The sequence below is a fragment of the Halichoerus grypus genome, chromosome 15 (assembly GCF_964656455.1).
Source record: "Halichoerus grypus chromosome 15, mHalGry1.hap1.1, whole genome shotgun sequence".
Taxonomy (NCBI): Eukaryota; Metazoa; Chordata; class Mammalia; order Carnivora; family Phocidae; genus Halichoerus; species Halichoerus grypus.
In genome coordinates, this window is record NC_135726.1 from 51437482 (window position 1) to 51462513 (window position 25032).

At 48.7% G+C, this 25032-nt stretch overlaps 2 protein-coding genes across 6 annotated transcripts in view; one reads left to right on the forward strand and one right to left on the reverse strand.

Moving 5' to 3' along the window:
* Positions 1–145: 145 nt before the first annotated feature.
* Positions 146–25032, reverse strand: part of OPA3 (outer mitochondrial membrane lipid metabolism regulator OPA3) — a 77432-nt gene continuing 52545 nt past the window's right edge. Inside the window, exon 2 of the mRNA XM_036091516.2 lies at positions 146–578. Coding sequence (XP_035947409.1) covers positions 184–578 — 395 coding nt within the window. The 3' untranslated portion in view covers positions 146–183. The remainder of the gene's footprint in view (positions 579–25032) is intronic.
* Positions 13326–17222, forward strand: LOC144380324 (uncharacterized). Of its 5 annotated transcripts, none has more exons than XM_078063676.1 (4): positions 13326–13483; positions 13556–13609; positions 15005–15101; positions 16953–17222. In XM_078063676.1, the coding sequence occupies exons 1-4, from the start codon at positions 13397–13399 to the stop codon at positions 16970–16972; spliced, it is 258 nt and encodes an 85-aa protein (XP_077919802.1). In that variant the 5' UTR covers positions 13326–13396; the 3' UTR covers positions 16973–17222. The 5 variants fall into 5 exon arrangements, 4 of the variants coding, with proteins under 4 accessions (XP_077919802.1, XP_077919800.1, XP_077919801.1 ...); XM_078063674.1 differs by lacking the exon at positions 16953–17222 and adding an exon at positions 15192–15919; XM_078063675.1 differs by lacking the exon at positions 16953–17222 and adding an exon at positions 15496–15919.

Below are 25032 nucleotides of genomic sequence, written 5' to 3' on the forward strand. Positions count from 1 at the left end.
TTAGTGGGGACATGACCCAAAGCCCGGTTGCCTCAGCCCCAGTCCCGCCTCCCTGCTGCCCCTAAAAGGGCAGGGTGGTATTAGCTGGGCCGGTTCAGGAAGGGACAGTGTGGACAGAAGGTCATGTCGGAGCCGTCACAGCCCAGACCACAGCCACCTCGAAGACCAAGGTCCCCCGGCCCCCTATTCCTTGGGCGTTGCTTGGGGTGTGGACGGCGGGTCCCGGGCGCCGAGCTGGGCGCGCACCTCCCGCATCTGCGCCTGCAGCTCCTCCAGGGCGCTGGCCGTCGGCGCCGCCTGCACCCGATCCTGCAGGGCCTCCAGCGCCAGCGCCAGGTGGCCCACCTCGTCCCGCATCGCGCTCCAGGCGGCGCGCCGCTCTCTCTCCTTGCGCCGCCGCTGCGCCTGGTGGCGCCAGTACTCCAGCACCAGGCAGCCGCCGGCCACGACGAAGACGGTGGCCTCGCCCAGCAGCTCGGCGCCCAGCTCGGCGGCCGCGTCCTCGTTCAGCGGCTTGACGGCGTGCGCACTGAAGCCCATGATGCGCATCTTGGCCCGCATCTCCGCCCAGTGGTACACTGCGGGGGGAAGAGGCGGAAGGGATCTTTTGCGCGGGAACCGCTGCAATCCCCGCCCCTCGACGCCTCGGTGTCCCGGCCGGAGCAATGGGGACACGGACAAGCCAGAATCGCCGGAGTTAGGGAGTGGGCGCCTTAAAGAGGACCGGCGCAGGGGCCGAGCGGGTTATCTGGCCTGGGGTGGCCCGGAGGGCATCTTTTGAAAGCGTCCAGAAGATTCTGGCGAGCAGCCAGGGATGAGAAATGCTGCTCTGGAGGGGAGGTCCTGAGTGGGGGCCGCACCTCGGAGGGGGGGGGTGTCACAAAAAAGCAGGTGTAAAGCTTGCTTCTTCAAGCTCCTTCCCCAGTGCGCTCGAGGGCCAGCCAGGATGCTCCCCGCCTCCCCTGAAGGTGGCGCTGACGCTTCCCATCTCCCGAGGCGTGTTCGCTATGGGGTTTGGGGCTTCGGAAGGAGCTCGGGGCTTGAGCCAGGCTGTGCCAACAACTTCTTTATCTAATCACTTATTCAGGTGAATAAGGACTAGGAGCGTGTCATCGTCCATAAACACAACACAGTCAGAGCTTGGGTGTTGAAACACCCCGAGTCACTCCGGGAATAATTAATACCCATCCACAGATACAGAGATACTGACCGGGAAAATACGGGTCCTCGAGCTCATTAAGAAATGAATTTCTGAAAACATCTTACACTTCACCCCTGCCACAGCTGACCTGATTACCTTTCCTTCCTTTTTGGTAGAAGAGTAACTCATGCACATGGGGGGAATGATTTAGACTACATAGAAGGGGATAGACTGAAAAACGGAAGTCTGCTTTCCCACCTCCAGCTTCAGTCCTGCTCCCACTCCAACCACTTTTGGTCTTCCCTGCATTGATTTCTTCTAGTTTAACCCCACGATGCCGAATAACAAGCCTGTACCTCCATTTCTTGATTCACTAAGTTGAATTTTTTAAAAAATATTCTGTTTTGAATGTTCTACTGCCATCCGCCCTTATGTGACTTTATCACATATTCTATATCCTGTCCTTCCCCACTCTCAATTTTTACAGGTGATTTGAATTTAATTTTTTACTGTTTATCGGTAATCTTTGTCATTGTAGATAATATGCCTATTGCCTGAACTTCCTGACAAGTGTACCCATAAGCATATTAATTGCCCTACCCTGCCCTCCACTCCCCCACCTCCTATGGTCAGTCCCCCATACTATTACTGTTACATTGCCACAGTATCTTAGTTTTCTTTTTCTTTCTTTCTTTCTTTCTCTTTCTTTCAGATTTTATTTGAGAGAGAGAGAGAGCACAGAGGGAGAGAGAGAAGCAGACTGCCCACGGAGCAAGGAGCCCAACGCGGGGCTCGATCCCAGGACCCCAAGATCACAACCTGAGCCAAAAACAACCGCTTAACCGACTGAGCCACCCAGGCGCCCAGCCATGGTGTCTTTCTAAGGTTAAAATAAGTCTTCAGTGCTTTGTCCATAGACTGAGTCTGAAAATGAAAATATAGAGCGTGTATATAATTAAGGTTATGTAAATACTAATCGCTGTGAACCCATAACGAAGATGTAATTTTGTTTCTGCATTCTGAAGCAGTAACAATTGGTGGCTCTAACCATTGCTACATGTCATGTCACATTTTAGTCTTTTCATACTTATTTTTATTTGTTTATTTATGTATATTCCATGTCCAATATGGGGCTTGAACTAACGACCCTGAGATTAAGAGTTGCATGCTCTTCCCACTGAGGCAGCCAGGCGCCCAGTCTTCTCATATTTAGAGTTTTATTTTACTGTATGCACTTTTTAGTTTTCCCTAGAGTGGTGTTTCTCACCACAAATGCCGGTTATGATCCACCAATCCTTAGCTCACCATGTGACCAAGACCATCCAGCTCTTTGCTCCTATTCTCTCTCTCTCTCTTTTTTTTTTCCTATTCTCTTTATTAGTCAGCTGTGGACCCGTAAGCTATTTTCTGGGCCGCTGAGGGGCTGTCCTCTCATCCTGTCTTCACATTGTTCTCCTTCACACTGTTCCTCCTCTTTGAGGAACCGACTCTGTGAATTCCATTCTAGGTTGGCTGAAGTATCTCCCTAAGTACCTTTTTCAGAAAGGGTCTTGGTACCTAAGTATTTTGAATCTTTGCATATTTGAAATATCTTTTTCCACTTTCACACTGGACTAGATGATAGTTTCTGGGCCAGAATTACTGGTTCAAAATCATACTCCTTGGGCACCTGGGTGGCTCAGTGCGTTATGCATGTGCCTTTGGCTCAGGTCATGATCCCGGGGTCCTGGGATCGAGCCCTGCCTCGGGCTCCCTGCTCATCAGAGAGCCTGTTTCTCCCTCTCCCTCTGCTGCTCCCCCTGCTTGTGCTCTCTCTCTCTCTGTGTCAAATAAATAAAATCTTAAAAAACAAAAACAAAAACAAAAAACCCACACACAAAAACCCAAAAAACAAAATCACATTCCTCAGCAATTTGCAGACCTTCATTACCTGTAATGGGCAGAGGGGCTTTGTTGACATCCCTGTGGCACTGAATGGGCCTGTGAGTGAGTTTCCCTTATTTTATACCCCTCTATCTGAACCTTGTTTCTCTCTTTAGTCCTGGGAATTTTCCTTGTCTGTGCATCTAAGTATTAACCCTACCCAAACAGAGATCTGGTCTTTGCCCTTGGAATGTCCTGCCAGATAAGAGCATCTTTGTTTACCTGGAGCCTTGGGCCAGGCCAGATAATCTGTACTAGCAATGTAATTTATGGTGGGGGCTTTGGGCCATGTGGTATCAGTTCAGCCTTTAGAAAGGCTAGAAACTAAGGTCAGCCACACAGGTGGTAAATCTGGTCTCTATGTCCCATCCCCACTAAAACCCCTGGATGCCACAGCTCAGGTGAACTTCCCTGGTTGGCAATACTCCATACGTTTGTCATTCGTCGTTGCTGGGAGAAGTTAGTTCTGTCCATGACTCCACAGGAAGAGGACAGCTGGAAGCTCACACTTGGAATTCTCTTGGGCTGTGTTCTTTTTTTTTTTTTAAAGATTTTTATTTATTTATTTGTCAGAGAGAGAGAGCACAAGCAGGGGGAGCAGCAGAGGGAGAGGGAGAAGCAGGCTCCCCATGGAGCAGGGAGCCTGATGTGGGACTCGATCCCAGGACCCTGGGATCATGACCTGAGCCGAAGGCAGACGCTTAACGACTGAGCCACCCAGGCGTCCCCTCTTGGGCTGTGTTCTCCGTGCCTCTTCCCTTGGCTGATTGTAATCTGTATCCTTTTGCTGTAATTAACTGTAACTAGGAGTATAACAGTTTTCAGTGAGTTCTGTGAGTCCTTCTAGCAAGTTATCGAAACTGGGGGTTGTTGTGGGCCCCCCTCGAACTTGCAGTTGGTGTCAGAAGTAAGGGTGGTCTTGATGAGCCCCTCATTTTGTACATCTTATGCATTTCCTGCTCTCCATTTCCCCTTTATATCTTCCGGAACAGTCTGAGGCGCCGCCTGCACTGACCCTCCACGCCTCTAGATGTCCCTCTTCTTGTTTTCTTTGCCCTTCTTCCTTCCACTTCCTGTTAGATTTCATTAACTTTTCCTTTCAGAACATCTGTCGGTTTCAGGGGGGTTGGCAACCATATTTGTGATTTTCATAGTCTTTCTTTATTAAAACATTGTATTATAGAAGATCCAAACATGCAGACAAGTTTAGAGTCACCACTCAGGTGTATCACATCTACATCTTTTTTTTTTTTTTTTTTTTTTTTTTTAAAGATTTTGTTTGAGAGAGAGAATGAGATAGAGAGAGAGCATGAGAAGGGGGGGGTCAGAGGGAGAAGCAGACTCCCTGCTGAGCAGGGAGCCCGATGCGGGACTCAATCCCGGGACTCCAGGATCATGACCTGAGCCGAAGGCAGTGGCTTAACCAACTGAGCCACCCAGGCGCCCCGTATCACATCTACATCTTAATAGGTGAGCGAAGTGAGAACTCTGAGAATGTGCACCCATTGTGTTAACTGGAAAGCTCCAGCTGAGGTTATGGTGCAGGGAACAGGGGGGCAGGCCATGCCAGCCAATGCCAGAATCCAGGCGGGATTGACACTGGGTGCTGACCCAAAGGGAGTGTCTCTCCTGGAGCCTTCTTTTTTTTTTTTTTTAAAGATTTTATTTATTTGACAGAGAGGGACACAGCGAGAGAGGGAACACAAGCAGGGGGAGTGGGAGAGGGAGAAGCAGGCTTCCCGCCGAGCAGGGAGCCCGATGCGGGGCTCGATCCCAGGACCCCGGGATCATGACCTGAGCCGAAGGCAGACGCTTAACGACTGAGCCACCCAGGCGCCCCGCTCTCCTGGAGCCTTCTACGTCCTCCTTTCCCTCCCTGCAGCCCCTGCCCTGATCCAGGCCTCTTCCTCTCCCACCCTTTCCCCCTCCAACACAGCCCCCACAAGGTAGCCAGAAGAGTCTTTCTAAAGCACAGATCTGACCATGACCTTCCCCTGCTCAGAACGTGCTGTGGCTCAGTGTCCTCAGGAAGAAAGCCAAAGTCCCTAGCATGATTTTTAAGGTCTCTGAACATCTCTCCAGGGTGATCTTTGGAATGAACTCACCTGTGCCCAAGCCCTACCAACCTCTACTGTTTCCATACAGACTGTTTCCTTGTCTGAAATTAATTTTTACACGAGCAGCAGATATTTTGTGATAGAAGCGTGTGTTGGTTCTTTCACCCTGAACTGTTGGGGCAGGTAACTACTCAGCAGCAGGACGCTAATCTAGGACGCTTGCAAATGTCAGTTCACTGGGAAGTCCCCATTCCAGAGCAGGCCAGGATGAGTTTCTGTCGAGTACAAAGCATCAGTGAGTTACGTGAATTCATTTTAGTCTCTGGTGGGCATGGTCAAAGTGAAAACTTTGGGGTTGGTTTCACAACAAGCTTCAACAAATGCCACCATCAAACTGCAGGGTGTTTCCTCAGACTGTGGCCTGGGAACAAATCAGGCTCCATCCTTGTGAATTTCAGAATCAATTTATTAATTCAAACATATGCATACAGACATACACACAGCTTTTAGTTTCTTTAAACTGTATGTATCTAGTCATCTGCAAATAAAAACTATTTTTTCCTTCCCGATTCTTTTGCCATTTATTCCTTGGCTCCTTTGAGACATCAAAGAAGAAAGTATGATATTTGCTGTAGGATTCTACCAACTTGAGGAAGTCCGCTCTTTTCCTAGTTTTCTGAGAGTTGTTTTTTTTTAAATCATGAATGGGTGTCTACTTTAATTAAATATCTTTCCTGTACCTACCTAAATGATAATAAGTCATTTCTTCTTTTTATTCCTGTAAATATAATGAATTACATGGGCTAATTTTTTCAAAATGTTAATAAGATTTCTGAAATGATAAATTTTCTTTTTTATATATTGTTGGATTTGCTCTCCTAAATTTTTTGAGGATACTTGTATCTTCTGTGCATGAGAGAGCTAGATGTTTGTTTTTGCAAAGTTCTTGTCAGGTTTGGGTGTTACGGTGATACTGACTTCATAATGCAGGTTGGGGTGTCTTGCTATTTTTTATAATCTCTTCAGAGAGGGTTTGTGGTGACTTGGAATCAATGGTAGTGTGAAAATATCAATTTTTCCTGAATTCATCCATAGACTTGGTATAATACCAAAATCTAAGCAAGTTCCTTTGTGGAAGTCGGGCTCCAAGCTCAGTGTGGAGTCCGATTGAGATTCTCTCTCTCCCTCTCCCTCTGCCCCTTCCCCCACTCATGCTCTAAACAAACAAACAAAATCTTTTTTAAAAAAGGAACTTTAGGGGCACCTGGCTGGCTCAGTGGGTAGAGCACACGACTCTTGATCTTGGGGTTGGGAGCTCAAGCCCCACGTTGGGCACAGAGCTTACTTAAAAAAAAAAAAAGGAATTTTAGGGGCGCCTGGGTGGCTCAGTCGTTAAGCGTCTGCCTTCGGCTCAGGTCATGATCCCAGGGTCCTGGGATCGAGCCCCATGTAGAGCTCCCTGCTCCGCAGGAAGCCTGCTTCTCCCTCTCCCACTCCCCCTGCTTGTGTTCCCTCTCTCACTGTGTCCCTCTCTGTCAAATAAATAAATAAAATCTTTAAAAAAAAAAAAGGAATTTTATACAATTAAGAAAGTAAGAAGGCAAGCCACTGACTGGGAGCAAATATTTACAAATAATATCCAATAATATTATTATATATTGATATATAATAATAAATTTATTATCTAATAATATAATCTAATAATAGTTTGATTATTATCTAATAAAGGACTTGCATCCAGAACATATAAAGAACTCTTAAAACTTGGGGTGCCTGGGTGGCTCAGTTGTTAAGCGTCTGCCTTTGGCTCAGGTCATGATCCCAGGGTCCTGGGATCGAGCCCTGCATCGGGCTCCCTGCTCTGCGGGAAGCCTGCTTCTCCCTCTCCCACTCCCCCTGCTTGTGTTCCCTCTCTCGCTGTCTCTCTCTGTCAAATAAATAAATAAAATCTTAAAAAAAAAAAGAACTCTTAAAACTCAACATTAGGAAGATAAATAATCCAATTAAAATGGTCAAAAGGTTTGAACAAACATCTCACCGAAGAAGACATACAAATGGCCAATAAGCACATTAAAAGATGCTCAACACATTAGTCACTAGAGGTACACAAATCAAAACCACAACGAGGTACCATTTCACACCTACTAGAATAACTATAATCAAGACAACTAAAAACCCCAACTGCTTTCAAGGTTTCAGAGCGAAAGCAACACTCTTCTACCTCTAGTGGGAATGCCCAGTGGTTCAGCTACTTTGGAAAACAGTTTGGCAGTTGCTTAAAAAGTTAAACATCAATTTACCATAAGACCCAACAAATCCACTCCTAGGTATCTACGCAAGAGAAATAACATACGTCCACATGCTTGTACACAAATGTTCCCTGTAGCGTTATTCACAAGAGCCAAAAAGTGGAAACAACCCAGTGGCCATTGACTGATGAGTGGATAAATAAAATGTGGGTGTATTTATACAGTGGAGTATTATTAATACACAAAAAGGAGGGAAGCAGTGATCCATGCTACAACATGGATGAATCTTGAAAGCATCATGTTGAGTGAAAGAAACCAGACACAAGAGACCATATAGTGTTAATGGTTCCTTTTATACGAAATGTCCAGAACAGGGAAATCTCTAGAGACAGGAAGTAGATTAGTGGTGGCTGGGGGTGGGGGTGGGAGGGTCAGTGGGGATAAGGGGTAGGGGTGAGGGGGTGGGGGGGTTGGGAGTGACTGCTAATGGACACACGGGATCTCATTAGAGTGACAGAGATATTTCTAAGATTGAATTTTGGTCATGGTTGCACAGCTAGGTAAATTTATTAAAAATAACAAAAGCGTCCACTGGAAACAGGAATTTTGTGGCACGTAGATTACACCTCAATAAAGCTGTTTAAACAAACAGAACGGAACGCCAGGGTCTCGGAGTGTCTGCCCCTGAAATGGGCTGATTCTGTCATGAGGAGGGCTCTCAGACTGAAGACGACGGCTCCCTGCTGAGCCCAAGGGGGACCCCGCCAAACAGCAGTGGCCTCAGGAATGAGTGCTTGTATCTGTGGGGTGTTCAGTTTTCCAAAGTCAAAACCACTCTCCTGGTTTGGGGATGCGTCATTGTTGTCAGCCAGGAACGGCATGGAATTGAAACTGGAGAATCCCATGGCTTTCCCAAATGGGGATTACTCTTCTCCCACAACCAGCAGCCAGGGCTGCCATGGTGGCCCCGGGATGTCACCAGGGACCCAGGCTCCCGCTCTCTCAGCCTTACCTCCCTCATGATGGGGATTTTAGCCACATGCCCCAAAGATGCCTGCTTTCCCTCTGGGGGCCACATCCTCCTTCTAGGTGATAGGCAGGGCAGGGCTGGTCAGAAAGCATATGCATCTGATCTCTCCCTTTTTATGAGAAAGCCATTGGGTTTCCTGAAAACCCCATGGAGCAGATTGGCCTCCGTGTCATGGAGCCACCCTTCCCTGCGGGCGGGGGGTCCAACATTCTTGGCTGGCCACATGCTTACACCTAATCAAACTGGGGTTCTCATGATGGAGAGGCGGGGGAGAAGGGCGACTTGGCAAGAACCGGAGTGTGTGCCAAAGTGAGTGCTGCTGGTGGGCCCTCACCTTTCTCTTCAGGCCCCCCCCCGCCAAGACTGCTGCTCTCCAGCCCGGGCAACCAGCTCTCAGGGTCGTGGGCCAGGCTCAGCCATCTTGTCCCCTCTCTGGACCTGAAATCTTGAGCAAGGCTTCGAGGATGCTCCTCCCACTCCCTGAGCTACACTCACTGCGAGAAGCCACAGAGAAAACGCATGTGCCCTCCACAGTCTCTGCAACCTGGCATCTGTGGTGGGTAGTGAGATCTCAAAAGCCGAGCAGTGCTTGCTTGGGGGAGGGGAGGGGCTTGAGCAAACTTGGGGAATGATGAAATGTGTTCACTATCTCACAAGGACATACGTAGGTCAAAAGTCAAGTTACACACTTTATATATGTACGTTACATTGTGTGTCACGTACACCTCACTAAAGCTGCTTTAGGGAAAAAACCAAGGTAAGGCAGGATAAGCAGCTTAGAAACAGATAGAAGGATTGAGGGTTTGTTGCTCAGAGAAAAAGTCCTGACTCTTTAAAATGATCACAAGGCCGCATGTGATCTATCCCATTGCTGATTTTCTGGCCGTTCCCATTCAGTGCTCTCAGCCCCCTTTGCTCTCTCTCATCTCTGGGCTTTCGCATATGCCATTCCTTCTGCCTGCAATATGCACTCCTTCCCACACTCACCCTGAATTTTCAGGTCCTGGCTCAGATGCTTCCTCCTGTGGGAAGCCCTTCCTGACCACCCAGGCTGGGTCTGTCACCCTCCGTATGGGCTTTGCCATCCCAGCTCCAACCACTCTGGGTTGTCACCATCTGGGGAGCGGTCTGTCTCCCCCATGGACTGGGAGTCCCAAGAATGCAGGGTCAAGAGTGTCTTGGTCACTCCTATATTCCCAGCACAGCCTAGTAAGGGGCCAGGCACAGAGCAGGTACTCAGGGAGTATTTATTAAAAACATCAGTCAATCAATCAGTCAACCAATGAATAAATAACCTCCCGACTACAAAAGAGCAAAAGGTACTCTTACAGTGGACAGACCCGGTGGTCACCCCTTAAACCAAGTGGTCAAACTCAGCATCATCCATAATGGGACAAACTGACATCGTGACCAGATGAAGGTGTCATGGGACAAACACAGCATCACCCACAGAGTTTTCCTGCTGAAAATGTTCACTCTGGGGCACCTGGGTGGCTCAGATGGTTGAGCGTCTGCCTTCGGCTCGGGTCATGATCCCAGGGTCCTGGGATTGAGCCCCGCATGGGGCTCCCTGCTCGGCGGGGGGCCTGCTTCTCCCCCTGCTCATGTTCTCTCTCTCTCTGTATCTTTGTGTCTCGAATGAATAAATTAAAAAATTTAAAAAAAAAAAAGAAAAAAGAAAATGTTCACTCTGAATCTAACCATGAGTCCAGAGTGTGGGTCATTTTCTGCAGGACAACTGAGCTGGAAGTTTTCAAAAATCCAAAGTCATACAAATCCAAAAAAGGCAGAGCTGTCCTAGATTTCACAAGATTAAAGAGATGACTGTAAAATGTAATGTGTGGGCCATGACTGAATCCTGGGTTGGGTGGAAAAAAAATCTATAAAAGACATTTTGACATTGCTAGAGAAATTCGAAAACAAGCAGTTTCTTAGATGACATTATGAAATTATTAAGAATTTTCTTAGTGCCGGGCGCCTGGGTGGTTCAATCGGTTAAGTGTCTGCCTTTGGCTCAGGTCATGATCCCAGGGTCCCAGGATCGAGCCCCGCATCGAGCTCCCTGCTAGGCAGAGAGCCTGTTTCTCCCTTTTCCTCTGCCTGATGCTCTGCCTACTTGTGCTCTTTCTCTCTCTGTCAAATATATAAATAAAATCTTAAAAAAAAAAAAGAATTTTCTTGGTGTATAATGACTTTTTTGGATTGTGTGGGAGAAGGTCCTTATTCTTAGAAGACATACACTTAAATTTTTAAGGGTAAAGTGCCATGACATCTGCAAATTACTTTCAAATGATTCAGTGAAAAAAAAATCTGTGTACGTATGGAGACATAGATAGAGACGTAAAGCATTATAGACTAATGTTTGTGTGCCCCCCCCCCCAGTATATATGTTGAAGCCCTAACCCCCAATGTGATGGTATTTGGAGGTGGGGCCTCTGGGAGGTAATTCAGTTTAGATGAGGTCATGTGGGTAGGACCCCCCAGGATGGGATTGGTGCCCTTATAAGAAGAGAAAGAGACACCAGGGGGCCCTCTCTCTCTCTCTGTGCCATATGAGCACACCGTTAGAAGGCAGCTATCTACAAACCAGGAAGCGGGACCTCACCAGGAACTGAATCTGTTAGCGCCTTGATCTTGGACCTCCCAGCCTCCAGAATGGTGAGAAAATAAATGTCTGTTGTCTAAGCCCCCCAGCCTGTGGTATTTTGTTATTGCAGTGCGATCTTAGACTCACAGACATAAGCACGCAGATCCAAGATATCTGTAGGCCACAGACAAGGCACAATGTGAACAAGTGGTGAATCTAGTAAGGGCATCTGGGTGTTCATTGTATAGTTTTTTCCATTTTTATGTAGGTTTGACAATTTTCCGAATAAGATATTGGGGACAACTAAACTGCAAAAAAGAAAAAAAAAATTGAGTATGTAAAGAAAATATACCAAAATGTAAGTAAGTGCTGATGATTTCTGGCAGGTAGGTTTTATGATGGTCTTGATTTTTAAATTTTCTCCTCTGAGGGCACCTGGGTGGCTCAGTCAGTTAAGCGTCTGCCTCGACTCAGGTCATGATCTCAGGGTCCTCGGATTGAGCCCCACATAGGGTTCCCTACTCAGCGGAGAGTCTGCTTCTCCTGCTTCCTCTGTCCCTCCCCCCACTTCCCACCCCCGCTTGTGTGTGCTCTCTCTGTCTCTCTCTCTCTCTCTGTCTCAAATAAATAAATAAAATCTTTAAAAAAAAGTCATAAAAAATAATAAAAATAAATTTTCTCCTCTGAATACTGGGGACTTGCTCAGTTGAATGAGAGATGAAAACCCAAAATGTACACATTATCAGATCCAGCAGTTGTCATTTCCAGGAATTATTCTTAAGAAACTAACAATGGAATGCACAAAGATTTAGCCCAGGGCCCCTGAGGCCCAGCATGGCTCTCTGGGGGAGGTCCTTTCTGGCTAATCACTAGGGTGGTGCCCTCCAGGGCAAGGAGAGGCTGTGCCATTGTGTGGTGTGTGGTGGGTCCATCTACTAAGTTTAAAGCTCTAGACCCAGGTGCCTGGATGGCTCAGTCAATGGAGCATGTGACTCTTGATCTTGGGGTTGTGAGTTTGGGTGTGGAGATTACTTAAAAATTTTTTTTAAAAATTAAAAACATAAAAATAAAGCTCAAGACCCATGGGCAAGTCAGAGGGGCGGGGGGCAAATTCTCAGGTCCCTTGTATACTGTCTCCTGTCTCCTGCAAGATTAAGCACTAGATGCCCACGGAAGTAACCTGCTCACTAACAGCTTGTAAAGACTTCCTTCCTCTCTCCTCTTTCTTCCAAAAGTCAAAGGATAGCAGTAATTCATTCTCCTTGTAATTACCTTCCAAAGAGGGGAATAAGGGGCCCTATTTGCAGAAAAAAAAAAAGCAAGTCGATTGTTTAAGAGGTACCGAGTTTCTGTTTGGAATGATGAAGAAGTTCTGCACAAAGAGGGTGGTGATGATAGTTGCACAGCACTCTGAGTGTACTTAATGCCACTGAATTGTATACGTAAAATGGTAGAATGATCGCTTGTATGTTATGTACATGTTGTCAATTTTTTTTTTTTTTTTTAAGATTTTATTTATTTGCGAAAGAGACAATGAGAGACAGAGAGCATGAGAGGGAGGAGGGTCAGAGGGAGAAGCAGACTCCCTGCTGAGCAGGGAGCCTGATGTGGGACTCGATCCCGGGACTCCAGGATCATGACCTGAGCCGAAGGCAGTCGCTTAACCAACTGAGCCACCCAGGCGCCCACATGTTGTCAATTTAAAAAGAAAAGATAATCTGGTAATGAGAAATGAGTCTCAGTACAGCTCTGTTTCACCCCCGACTGGTCAACAAGCATGGCGTACTGCCATGCAATTCTGCCAGTAACCACCCAGAGTTAGTGCAGACTCCACGGGGTGAAGGCTCAGTGCCACAGGACGGCTCCCACTCCAGGGAGCAGCCGTGAGTGGGGTTCCCAACCCACCTGCACTTCTGACCAACTGGCGACAAACTCGGGGGCTCCTGCAAACCCCCTTAGGTTCAAAACTTTGCTGGAACCACTCACAGAATGCCCTGGCAACGTTATACCTACTATTGCAGCAGGTAAGCTGTAGGAGGGATCGTGGGGCTTCCATGGGACAAGAAGGCTTTCGGCTGGCCCTTCAAACATGACTGCCAACCAGGAAGTGTCTCAGGCCCAACAGGTAGGCAAGAGGGATGGGATTACCGGCTATGTGACTGAATCAGAAAGTCAGGCTGGCTTCGTCATCTTCTTATGCTAGGTCTTCCCACCAGCCCCACCCACAGTCACCTCAGTAGCATAACAAAGGTATACTTATCACTTACGAATTTAACAAAGGCTTCTGAAGCTATATAAGAACCGGTAAAACTGGTTAACAGATATATTCTTTATTACCCTACAAAGACGAAGGGAGGTACTCAACACACTCCCCTGAAGGGCTCCCGCCCCACATGAGCTGTGGCTGCCATGATATGCACCAACCAGCGGCAGCCAGGTGCAGGCCAGTGCCCTGGAGCGGTGCCTGCTGGGAGTCCTGACTCCTCATCTTCTTTGGTAAGGGCCTCCCACCACCTGTTTCTTCCCACTGGAGGCTTCCCAACCTTCACATCTCTCTCTCTCCTGCAGCTCTCTTCCTCCTGCTGCTCCCATCCCTGCATGGAAGGCTCCATCCCTCCAGAGGTGAGCATGGTGTGGGGGACAGGGAGGTCTGACCACTCTGGGGTGGCAGAGGATGGGAGGGCTTTCTGGGGAACGTCTGAGAGGCAAGTATGAAATATCAGCCAGTTCAACTGAGACACTGAGTGATGAGCTGAGCCTCAGTCTCTAGAGGAACTGGGGGCCCCGGGCAGGGGCTGAAGGGCTCCAGCCCCGAGAAGCACAGGTTGTGGTCTCTGGAGGGGACCCTGGCCAGCTGGCTTTACGTGGGTAAGTCAGGGAAACAGCAGGAGACAGGGTCAGAAGGTTGGGGCTCTAGCAAACTGGGACTGAGCCCACTTCAAACTCAAACCATAAAGGCAGAGGGGCCAGCCCTAGGACCCATTTGGGACCCCACCCTCGGCCCCCAGGGGCCTGGACCGTGAAGGCAGCTGGTACTGAGTGGGGCCCAGAAAGGAAGGGCAAGGGCGTCGCCTACAGACGGGTGGCGCACACCTTCTACCTCGGTGCCTCTGCCCTGCTGAAGTACCAGCCTCAGGGCTGCAGCAGACCTAGCTCCCACTGCTCCCCACTTCGGGTTCTGGGGTAGCCCCTGTGAGGATCCCCCCTCGAGCTGCATGTGGGTGCTGGGGGCAGGGAGTGCTTCTTGGGCGGGAGCAGAAACAGGCCGCCTGCTGGGCTCAGAGGGAGAAGGGGAGTGATGGGCTGAGTCAAGAGGCCCGTCCCACTAGGGGCCCAGCTGGTGAAGCTTTTCTTTCTTTTTTTTTAAAATTTTATTTGTTTATTTGACAGAGAGAGACACAGCAAGAGAGGCAACACAAGCAGAGGGAGTGGGAGAGGGAGAAGCAGGCTTCCTGCGGAGCAGGGAGCCCGATGCGGGGCTCGATCCCAGGACCCTGGGATCATGACCTGAGCTGAAGGCAGATGCTTAACGACTGAGCCACCCAGGCGCCCTGATGAAGCTTTTCTATGAAAACTCCTGTAGGTCGGGGCGCCTGGGTGGCTCAGTTGGTTAAGCGACTGCCTTCGGCTCAGGTCATGATCCTGGAGTCCCTGGATCGAGTCCCGCATCGGGCTCCCTGCTCGGCAGGGAGCCTTCTTCTCCCTCTGACCCTCCCCCCTCTCATGTGCTCTCTCTCTCTCTCTCATTCTGTCTCAAATAAATAAATAAAATCTTTAAAAAAAAAAAAAGAAAACTCCTGTAGGTCAACCTCACTTGGCCCCTTAAAAAAAAAAAAAAAAAAGGCAAGGGCAAGAAGGAGCAGGAGAAGGGCAGAGGCTTTCTGCCTCTGGCCCCCAGGGGAGGTGCTGAGGACAAGAAGGGAGCGCTGGCTGCTATGTGGTAGTGTGGCCCTGGACCCCAAGGACTTCGAGTGGAGCTGCTGCAGAGACTTCTACCCCTTCCACTGCCCCACGCAGAGGTGCTGCCAGACCTGGGACAAGTTCATTGTCATCCCCATGGACCCCCAGAAGTCCGAGGCTGAGGACTGCAGGACGTACACCCAGGAAACCCTAGGTAGGTCCCGGCCCTGCTGGTGGTTTCTCCTTCTGATCCTTCTGCTCTCTTGGGGACACAGAGACCCCTTCCTCTTTCCTTCCTTTCCAGGAGCTCTGCTCTCCACAGACAGACATGTGCTACCAGATGGGGGCGGGGGATCTGTGTCCCAGCTTCCCCCTGTGTGACCTTGGACAAGTGTCCTGCCCTCTCTGGGCCCAGTTTACCTGTCACCAGGTGAAGGGAATGCAGAAGAACTTCTCATCCAGACAGAGGCGGGCTGGGGTTTCGTGGTCCCTTCCCACAGCCCCCAGAGTGACAAGTCTGGAGAGGAGTGTCCTTTCTGTTTGCAAGTCAACAGGACAGCCCTTCTTGTGTTCTGCCCTCTTCCGAGCCCTTCCCCTCCCCCGACCAGGTCCCAGATTCCCATGCGTGTGATGGGAAGTCCCCTGGGTGTCCCGCAAGAATGTCTGACTCCACATGTATGCAGGAATGGGTGTGTGGGCAAAGCGGAGAGGCTCATCTGGTTGTGGAAGTCATGATCAAGTGGAAATCACCCAATGGCCACCATCCAGCAGCTGGGCCACCTGCTGCCCCTTCAAGGGTCTCACGGGTATTTCAAGATCAAGGTGTCTGGGTTTCTCTTCTCTACATGTTACAGAGTAAAATGAAAATCAGTGGGAAGATCTGTGCACATTCTCGCGTGAAGATACCCCAATGGCGTAGCATGTAAATGAAGGGCGTACGTTATGAACCGGTTTTGATGAAAAGCAAATTCTACTGTTATTAGCCCCTGTTTCTCCTGGGTGGTGTGTCATCAATAAAAAGCCTATCCTTCACTCAGTGTCAGCGTTTTATTGGCTTGCTGCACGTGGGGGTGGAGGGGATGAACTCCTGTTGGCTTCAGTTACAGTAATTGGCTGGGCTTAAACATTCAGCTCAAACAGGACAGGCGAGGTTCTGCTCCAGGGCGGTTGGTGTTGCGTTTCCTGGTCTCATGCTCCCCCCAAAAAAGCTGAAGACCGCTGGGGCTATGACACTTCTCTAAGGTCCCCAGACCTACTCTCTCCATTCTTGCCAGGCCTTGTCTGCTCCCAGGAGGCTGAGCGCTTGGGAAGGCATCACCGTGAACCGTCCTCTGGATGCTGGTGGGCACTCACTTTGGGCAGCACCCACAAGAGAGGAGGGGGATGGGAGGAAGTAGAGGTGGGGCACATCTCTCCTGTTCCCCCGCAGGGCCAGCGGCTGTGCCCTTGACCTGAGGGTGCAGTTCTTGCGCCTGCTCGTCTGGGACGGGCTCCTGGTGCCCTGCCGAGACCTCGGGATGGCTATCAGCTTTGCTGTGTCCACTCCCTGGGTCCCTCAGCATCCTTCCCTAGATCCCTTCAGCGACACCTGCATCCTGCACTGAAATCTCTCCAATAACCAAAACTAACAAAAGAAACCAACAGGAAAAGCTTGCAGAGCTCCCTAGGGCTCTGGGGGACCACGCCCCGTGGCAGCCGAGTCTCGGCACATTCTGTACTTTTTCAGAGGACACCCTCCCCTCTGGAACTTCGGCTTAAGCCAGAGCTCCTCTGGAGACCAGCTCATAAGTCAGCTCGCACCTGGCCAAGTGTGAAGCCCTCTCCTCTGAGACTCTTTAATGATCACTTAAAAGACAGATACAGAACACTCGATAGGATGATTCCCACTTTGTACATATGTGCATATCTACCAACATATATACAAATGCATTACTTTTTCTCTGCCGACACTCACACGCGTGTGCACTCACGCAGAGGACATGAAACATAGCTAGAAGTGAACACTGATCATCTCTGGATAGCGGGATTACAGATGATTTTTATCATTCCATTTTATGTTTTTCAGTGTTGCTGAGTTTTCCGTAGGGAGCCTGTTGTGCCTTGAAATACGTAGAAAATAATGATTGGAAAACAAAGAAATGACCCGAATGGAATTCATTTCTGGACGGACCAGTGTTCACAGGTGTCAGGTCATGCAGAGCCTCCTTTCCCTGCATGCTCTCCCCTCCATGGCCCACAGCCTGTGTGACCTGGTCGCCGACCTCTCATTCCTGCCCCACTAGGCTGCACACTCTAAGCTCTGGGAGAGGAACATTAAAAGAAATGTTTTTATGGATTTCCTTCCCACTGGCATCTCTGGGCCTTTGCACATGCTGTTCTCGCTGCATCTGGGCTCCCCTGGATTTCACCCCATGCACCTTTTTCCCTTTGTTGATTTCAGTCTGTGTCCTTACATTGGAATCAACATGAGTATATCAGTTTTTCTGAGTCCTGGGAGTCCTAGCAAATCATTGAGACTGAGGGTGGCTTGGGGGACCCCCAACCCAAGGAGATTCAAAGATTCAAAGATGTGGTTCTTGTAAAATCCTTCACACAGTGCTTGCAACCCAATAAATGTGAAGTCTAGGAGAATCATTTCCTCTGTGCCTCAGTGTCCTCTTCTGCAAAATAGGGGGTCATAATCATCCTGTACTCTTAGGATGGGGATTTTTATAATTTGGGGTGAAGAAGCTCTTCCCAAACAAGGGAGGAAAAGTAAGAGCCATAAAAGAAAAGATGGGAAAATCTGGCTTATCAAAATAAAAAAAAAAAATTGTAGGACAAAAGACACCCTAAACAAGCATTAAGGACGAGTAAAGCAGGCATTCATCACAAGAATCTGAGTGTCCAATAAACAGCTATGCCAAACCCGCTAGGGGTCATCAGGGAAGCACAGAGCATGTCCCCCATGCCAAGCATCTTACCGCACGCCTCCAATGAGAGGTTTGCCAGAAAGCCTCCCCATCTCAAACACAGTATGCAGATTCTATGAAGAGCGCCCCAGATCACTAGGAGAGAGATGGAGCAGCTTACAAAAAGTGCGTGTGGGACACTGGATTATGCGCCCCCCCCTCCACATGTCTGCACCCCCAATGCCCGGAACCTGTCTTACCTTATACGGAAAAAGGGACTTTGCAGATGTGATGAGGTGAATTGAGGATCTTGAAATGGGGAGATTATCCTGGATTACCCAGGTGGGCCCTAACCCCAGTGACGAGTATCCTCATAAAAGGCGGGAAAGAAGACACAGATAAGAGCAGAAAGCCACGTGAGAACAGAGGCAGAAATGGGAGGGGTGTGGCCGTGAGCCTGGGAGTGCGGGGGGGGGGGTCACCAGCAGCTGGCAGAGGCAAGGAACAGGTTCTCCCCCTAAGGGAGGGAGGACGGGGAGCTTGGGGGGCTCAGTCGGTGAAGCGTCTGCTTCGGCTCAGGCCATGGTCCTGGGATCGAGTCCCGCATCAGGCTCCCTGATCAATGGGGAGCCTGCTTCTCCCTCTGCCTGCCACTCCCCACTGCTTGTGCTCTCTCTCAAATAAATAAATAAAATCTTAAAAAAAAAAAAAAGGTAAACACTCTTGTCCTATGGCTCAGCCATCTCACTCCTAGATATACCCAAGCGCAATGCCCACCAAAGCCTTGCGCCAGGTCGGTCCTAGCAGCTTTGCTCCTAACAGAGACAAGCTGGGTGCCGCCCAGTCGGTTAGCTGGTAAATACAGTGTGTTAGAGCTGACAGCGGAATACCGCACGGCAACAACAACAAAAAAAACCCCAGAGGATTACAACACAGAACAGCACAGATGCATCTCTCAGATACTATGTGGAACAGAAGAAGCCAGATCCCAAAAGAGAACATTCCATACCAGTCCACCAGATACAAAGTTCAGGAACAGGCAAATCTCATTGACAGTGACAGATTTCAGAAGAGTGGTTACGGCTGGGAGGGGTGCTGCCTGGGAGGCAGCAGAAGGGAGCGTTCCTGGAAACGTCCCCTGTCTCCATCGGGGTGCTGGTTAATATGTATATCCATTTGTAAGAATCCACTGAGACAGACACCAGGGCAGTTTATATACTTTACTGTATGCTTATTTTATTTCAACTAAAACCATAATTAGAAGAAAAGAGAAACAAACATCCAGTAAGGAAAATGACCCAAGACAATCTGGAATAAATAAATTGCCCAGTAAAATAATAAGCCAGTAAAGGTAGGATTACTCTTTCAATATATACTACTTAAACGTGCTGTCAGAATACCCATGTCTATAGTCGAGAAATTATTTTTTCTCCCCGGCAACACAGCAGAAAGCCACAAGAAGTGTCTGGAAAATCCGGGCCCTCCATTCGGCCAGCAAAGTGGAGTAGCCTTGTTCTTTCTTTGAGAGGTCAGAGCTACTCGGGGTGAGCCATCAGAGAGAGACTGTGGGAGTGTATTAGTCTCCTCTGACCGCTGTAACATACCACCATGAACTTGATGACTCAACCCAGAAATGTGTTCTCTCACAGTGCTGGAGGGCAGAAGTCCAAAATCAGCATCACCGGGCCGTGATCAAGATGCCAGGTGAGCCGCAGTCCCTCCAAAAGCTCAAGAGGAGAATCAGTTCTCTGCGTCTTCCAGCTTCTGGTGGCTGCTGGCTTTCCTGGGCTTCTGGCTGCCCCACCCCATCCTCACCTCCATCTTCACGTGGCCTCTCCTCTGTGTGTGTGTGATTTCCCTCTGACCATCTCTCATGAGCACACTGTGATGGCAGGTAGGACCCCGGTCAGACAATCCAGAAAAATCTCTGCATCTTAAGATCTTTAACTTCCTCATGTCTGCAGAACTTTTATCACGTGAGGTCACATTCACAGGTTCCGGGGATGAGGACTTGTGCTCTTGGGTGGGTGGGAGGAGGGCACCATTCCATTCTGCCTATGCCAGGGTCAGGGGAAAAGGGCCTGGAGGCTACAGGTTGGCTGGGATCTGGCCAGGTATCTTGTGATTCTCATGGATTCACTGACTCCGCAAATGCAGGAGAGTTACTGAGTGACAGAGGGAGGCGTAAAGGGTCCACACTAGGGAGGTCCCATGGGCAGAAACTGAGGCTCCTGCCAAGAACCAGCCCCAATTTGCCGGCCTTGTGAGTAACCCTCCTTGCAAGTGGACTGTGCACCTGTCAAGTCTTGGGGTGACTTCAGTCCCGGCCCGAACCTCATGAGAGATCCAGAGCCAGAACCACCCAGAATGCCCAGGTAAGCCGCTCCTAACTCTCTGACCCTCAGCAACCATGTGAGATGACAAACATTGACTGTTGTTTCAGACTCTTCATGTTTGAGTCAGCTGAGCAGTAACTAATACATGTGGCTGCAACAGGGTCCTCCGAGGGACTTCATCCTTACCCCAAACCTCATTGTTCTCAACGATGCTGCATTTCTCTGGTTTTACATACCCGGAACTTAATTTAGGAAAGCTGCAGAAAGCAGAGCGTTCATCACCTACCACTCACTGTCTCCCTGCTCGGTCATGACTAGCCAGGCACCACATTTCTATGTGACTGCAGGTGCCCCCAGGGAGATGTAGACATGGGGGTAACACAGCATCGGACAGCATGTCCCTAGGAGATGCTCATGCTCATGCGGGACATGGTAATTCTGGGCATGCTAAAATCTGGAAGACAAACTCTGACCTCCGCTTAGATGCCCCTACCCCCAACTCCAAACCGGCAGATTTTCCACACACAGCACCTCCCCCCAGAACAACTTTTAAGATAATAGGTGACATTCACTGCCAGATGGAAAGACTGACGTTGGCTCTCAGTCCCACCAGCAATATTCCTGACACTTCAGGTTGCTAAGAGAAGCTCAGTGGTAGAGGTATGGAGGGATTAAATGGGTCTGTGACGAAGAGCATTGGCCACCCAGCTTGGCACTAAGCACTCAACAGACTGACGCTCTTATTATTATTTTATTCCACAGAACCTAGCCATTCTGCAGGAAGACACAATTTCTCCCCCAAATCAATCTTGCAACCTAAAGAACAAATTTTTTTCAAGGCAGTGGAGAAAGCTATTTTGGAAATGTGCTTCAACGATTAGGTGAGCAGATATACAAACTGTGGTATGCCCATTCAGTGGAACATTATTCAGTGATAAAAAGAAATGAGCTATCAAGCACAAAAAAGACATGGAAGAATCTTAAATGCATATTGTTAAGTGAAAGAAGTCAGGCTGAAAACGCTGCGTGCCATACGATGAAAAACTATCTGACATTCTGGAAAAGAAAGTAAGAACACCTGGGGTTGCTTAGGGGCTCAGGGAGCGGGGAGGGAGGGAGGAACAAGTGGAGCACAGGGGACTTTTAGGGCAGTAAAGCCATTCTGTGTGATACTCTAATGGTGGATACATGGCATTATACATTTGTCCGAACCCGTAGAATGTACAACACCGAGTGAAAACTATGGACTTCAGTAAAGTGTCAATATTGACTCGTCAATTGTAACAAATATACCACACAAGTGCCAGATGTTAATCACAGGGGCAGCTATGAATGAATGGGGGGTTGGGGGGAAGAAATATGGGAATTCTCTGTACTTTCTGCTCAATTTTTCTGTAGACCTAACACTGCTCAAAAAATATAAAGTCTATTAACTTTTTAAAAATACGTATCGAGGCACAAGAATAACTCAGATAAATCTGAACGTAAGAACAAGACTGCCGGGTGGCTGAGAAGAGATCAACATATATCTTCAGGGGCACCTGGGTGGCTCAGTTGGTTAAGCATCTGTTTTCCGCTCAGGTCATGATCCCGGGGTCCTGGGATCGAGCCCCGCATCGGGCTCCCTGCTCCGCGGGAAGCCTGCTTCTCCCTCTCCCACTCCCCCTGCTTGTGTTCCCTCTCTCGCTGTGTCTCTCTCTGTCAAATAAATAAATAAAATCTTTAAATATATATATATATATATTTTTTTTTTTCCCAAACTCTTGTCATTCAAAACAAGATGGTGTTGGAGCAGGACAGACAAACGGACGGTGGGACAGGACCCAGAAAGAGGTGCCAGGGTCAAGGGGACGTAGTGGGTACTGCTGTCCATTCCCAGGGGAGGCGGGAAAGGATGCAGCATCCCTCACACTTCAAGACACGAGCCAACCATTCATTTGGAAACTGAAGAACACAGATCCTGACCTTCCACTCTTCAAAAACCAAAACAGAACAGAACAAAAAGCTACTCTTAATAGATGACTTAACCACAAAGAAAAATTGAATAAAAGTACAAGAAAGTAGAGCTGCAGATAGATATCCTTGAGGTAAAGGAGTCCTTCTCAAATAAGGACAGAAAAAACCCAAATGCCTGAAAGGAAAAAGACTAATGGATTTGGTTATCTTTTTTAAAAAAAGACTTTATTTATTTATTTGACAGGGAGAGAGAGTGAGAGAGGGAACACAAGCAGGGGGAGTGGGAGAGGGAGAAGCAGGCTTCCCGCGGAGCAGGGAGCCCGATGCGGGGCTCGATCCCAGGACCCTGGGATCATGACCCGAGCAGATGCTTAATGACTGAGCCACCCAGGCACCCGGTTATTTTTTTTTTTTAAGATTTTATTTATTTATTTGACAGGGAGAGAGACAGCGAGAGAGGGAACACAAGCAGGGGGAGTGGGAGAGGGAGAGGCAGGCTTCCCGCTGAGCAGGGAGCCCGATGCGGGGCCCGATCCCAGGACCCTGGGATCATGACCTGAGCTGAAGGCAGACGCTTAACAACTGAGCCACCCAGGAGCCCCTATTTCATTTTTTTTTTAAGTTTATTTATTTAAATCATGTCTACACCCAACGCAGGGCTCGAACTCACAACGCCAAGACCAAAAATCACACGCTCTTCCAACCGAGCCAGGCAGGCACCCCGGATTTGGTTATTTTAAAACGAAAAACTTCAGTTGGACAAAACATACCAGAACCAAACATTAAAGGGACAGTGAAAACAGGCATTTTCCAAAAACAGTACAAATGTCCAATAAACAGCTACAAAGATGCTTGACCTACAGGTAAGTAGGAAAATGTAAGTTAAAAGAACAATTACAGTCCATGCGCGCTTCTAGGGCTTGAAAATCTTTCAAGTTGGATCGTTCCACGTGTTGACACTCCGCAGAATTTTCGAGGGCGTTTTTATATTACATTCGGTTCCTTCAGCTCTTGGTATTTAAGGAAAGACTCACTCCGGCCAGAGAAGCACATAAAGACCGCTGAGTGTCGCAAGAGGGTAGCAGCGGACAGCTCATAAGGGGGTCTCAAGTATGACCAGATCATTCTTAAAAGGGGTCTGCCAGAGTTCCCCCAAACGGGAGGCAGGATTCCTTTCAGAGAGGGGACTTTGGTTTCTCTGAAATGGCTGAGCTTTTATGAAGAGAGTGTGCAATCTAGAAAAAAGAAAAGTTCAAGGCACAGGGATGGGCCCTTTGAGCAGGGTGGGCACATTGGATGTGACGGAGCCGTCGGTGACCATCCCCCCCAGGTCCGTGACCGCCCTTACCTGGCAGAGCTGCCTCTGGGGAGCCTGACCTGGGCACTGCCATTCTAGGGGCGAGGGGCACTCTAAGCCCAGGGGTCCCAAGTCCCAGCCCACCACCTCCACTTTCCTCCTTCCTCTAGGACGTGCCAAATGGACACCAGGAGCGTTCCCTGAGGGGGGAGTCGAGATAAAGAATGTCAGAGATACAGCATGAGAGTGAGTTCAGTGACGTCAGAAATGAGTAAAGATGAGAACTGTCTTCCCAATCCTCCCTGGCTACAGTTCAGAATAACAAAAACCTGCCAAAGGGCGCCCAAATCTGAGATGACCTGGGGATAAGGAAGGGCAGGGGCTCCCAATATCTCCTTGTGCCTGGTTCTGCGGTAGCCTCCACCATCTTAGGATACGCCAGTGTTTCCCTTCTAGGTGCACAGAGCAAAAAACCTAGAAGCTTTCAGTGACACCCCCACATCCCATCACTCCGCAACTCCTGTCTGCTCCACCTCTGAAATACTAATATGCCCAGAATCCCACTTCTCCCTACCTCCACTTCTCCCCCTGGTCCGGCCACCATGCCCCCCACACCTGGACAACCACAGTCTTCTCTTTACTGGACTGGCAGCTTTCACCTTTGCCCCCCATAGTCCGTCGGGGGGGACCCTAAGTCAGCTCACATCCCTCCTCTGCTCAGAGCCTCCCACGGCTCCTGCCTCGCCCAGAATAAAAGCCAAAGGCCCAGGGCAGCCCACTTTATGTAGGTCTGTATAATACATACATAGGTATATGCCCTTCTTTATGAGATAGAAAAAAATAGGAAGTAACAGAGTGCATTGCACATGGTGACGGCAATTACCATCTAGCGAAACTTTTGTTCTAACCATATATGTAATACATAATGTATGCTGTTAACATTGTGTTATCAAATACATATAATGGGTTTTATATGTTTATAATACATATTAGGGACATAGGATATATACGGTAAGAAGTATCAGACTGCAAGTTACGTATTAAGGGTATTTAGTGAAATTTTCATTCCAATGATACACACACACAACATATACTATACAATGTTATGTTACATATTACATAAAAAGTATTCTATTATATACTATGTCACACAATGCATGAATTATGCCATATTTATAATACATAGAGTGTGAACTGTAAGTTATATAAATATGTATATGGTATAAACTCTGCTTCTCACTGTGGCTTGCCGCCGTGGGTTGAAAGATGGAGACTTTCTTTTTTTTTTTTTTAAAGATTTTATTGATTTATTTGAGAGAGGAGCAGAGGGAGAGAGACAAGCAGACTCTGAGCGCGGAGCCCAACGCAGGGCTCAATCTCACGACTCTGAGATCATGACCTGAGCTGAAATCAAGAGTCGGGGGCTCAACCGAGCCACCCAGGCGCCCCATAGACTCTTGAGATCCGTGTGCAGTAGGGTTATGGCAGAGTCTTTGGGGAACAACGCCTGCAGGTGGGGAGGGAAGGAAGCAGAGCTGGGTCTGGAGTAGTTGAGGAGAGATGCAGTCGCCAGTCCTCTGGGGTGCCCAGAGCTGGTAGGAGCCTCCAGAGCTGGGCCAACCAAGACAAGGGCGCTTCATTGTTGGTCTTCATTCCCCTGACTCC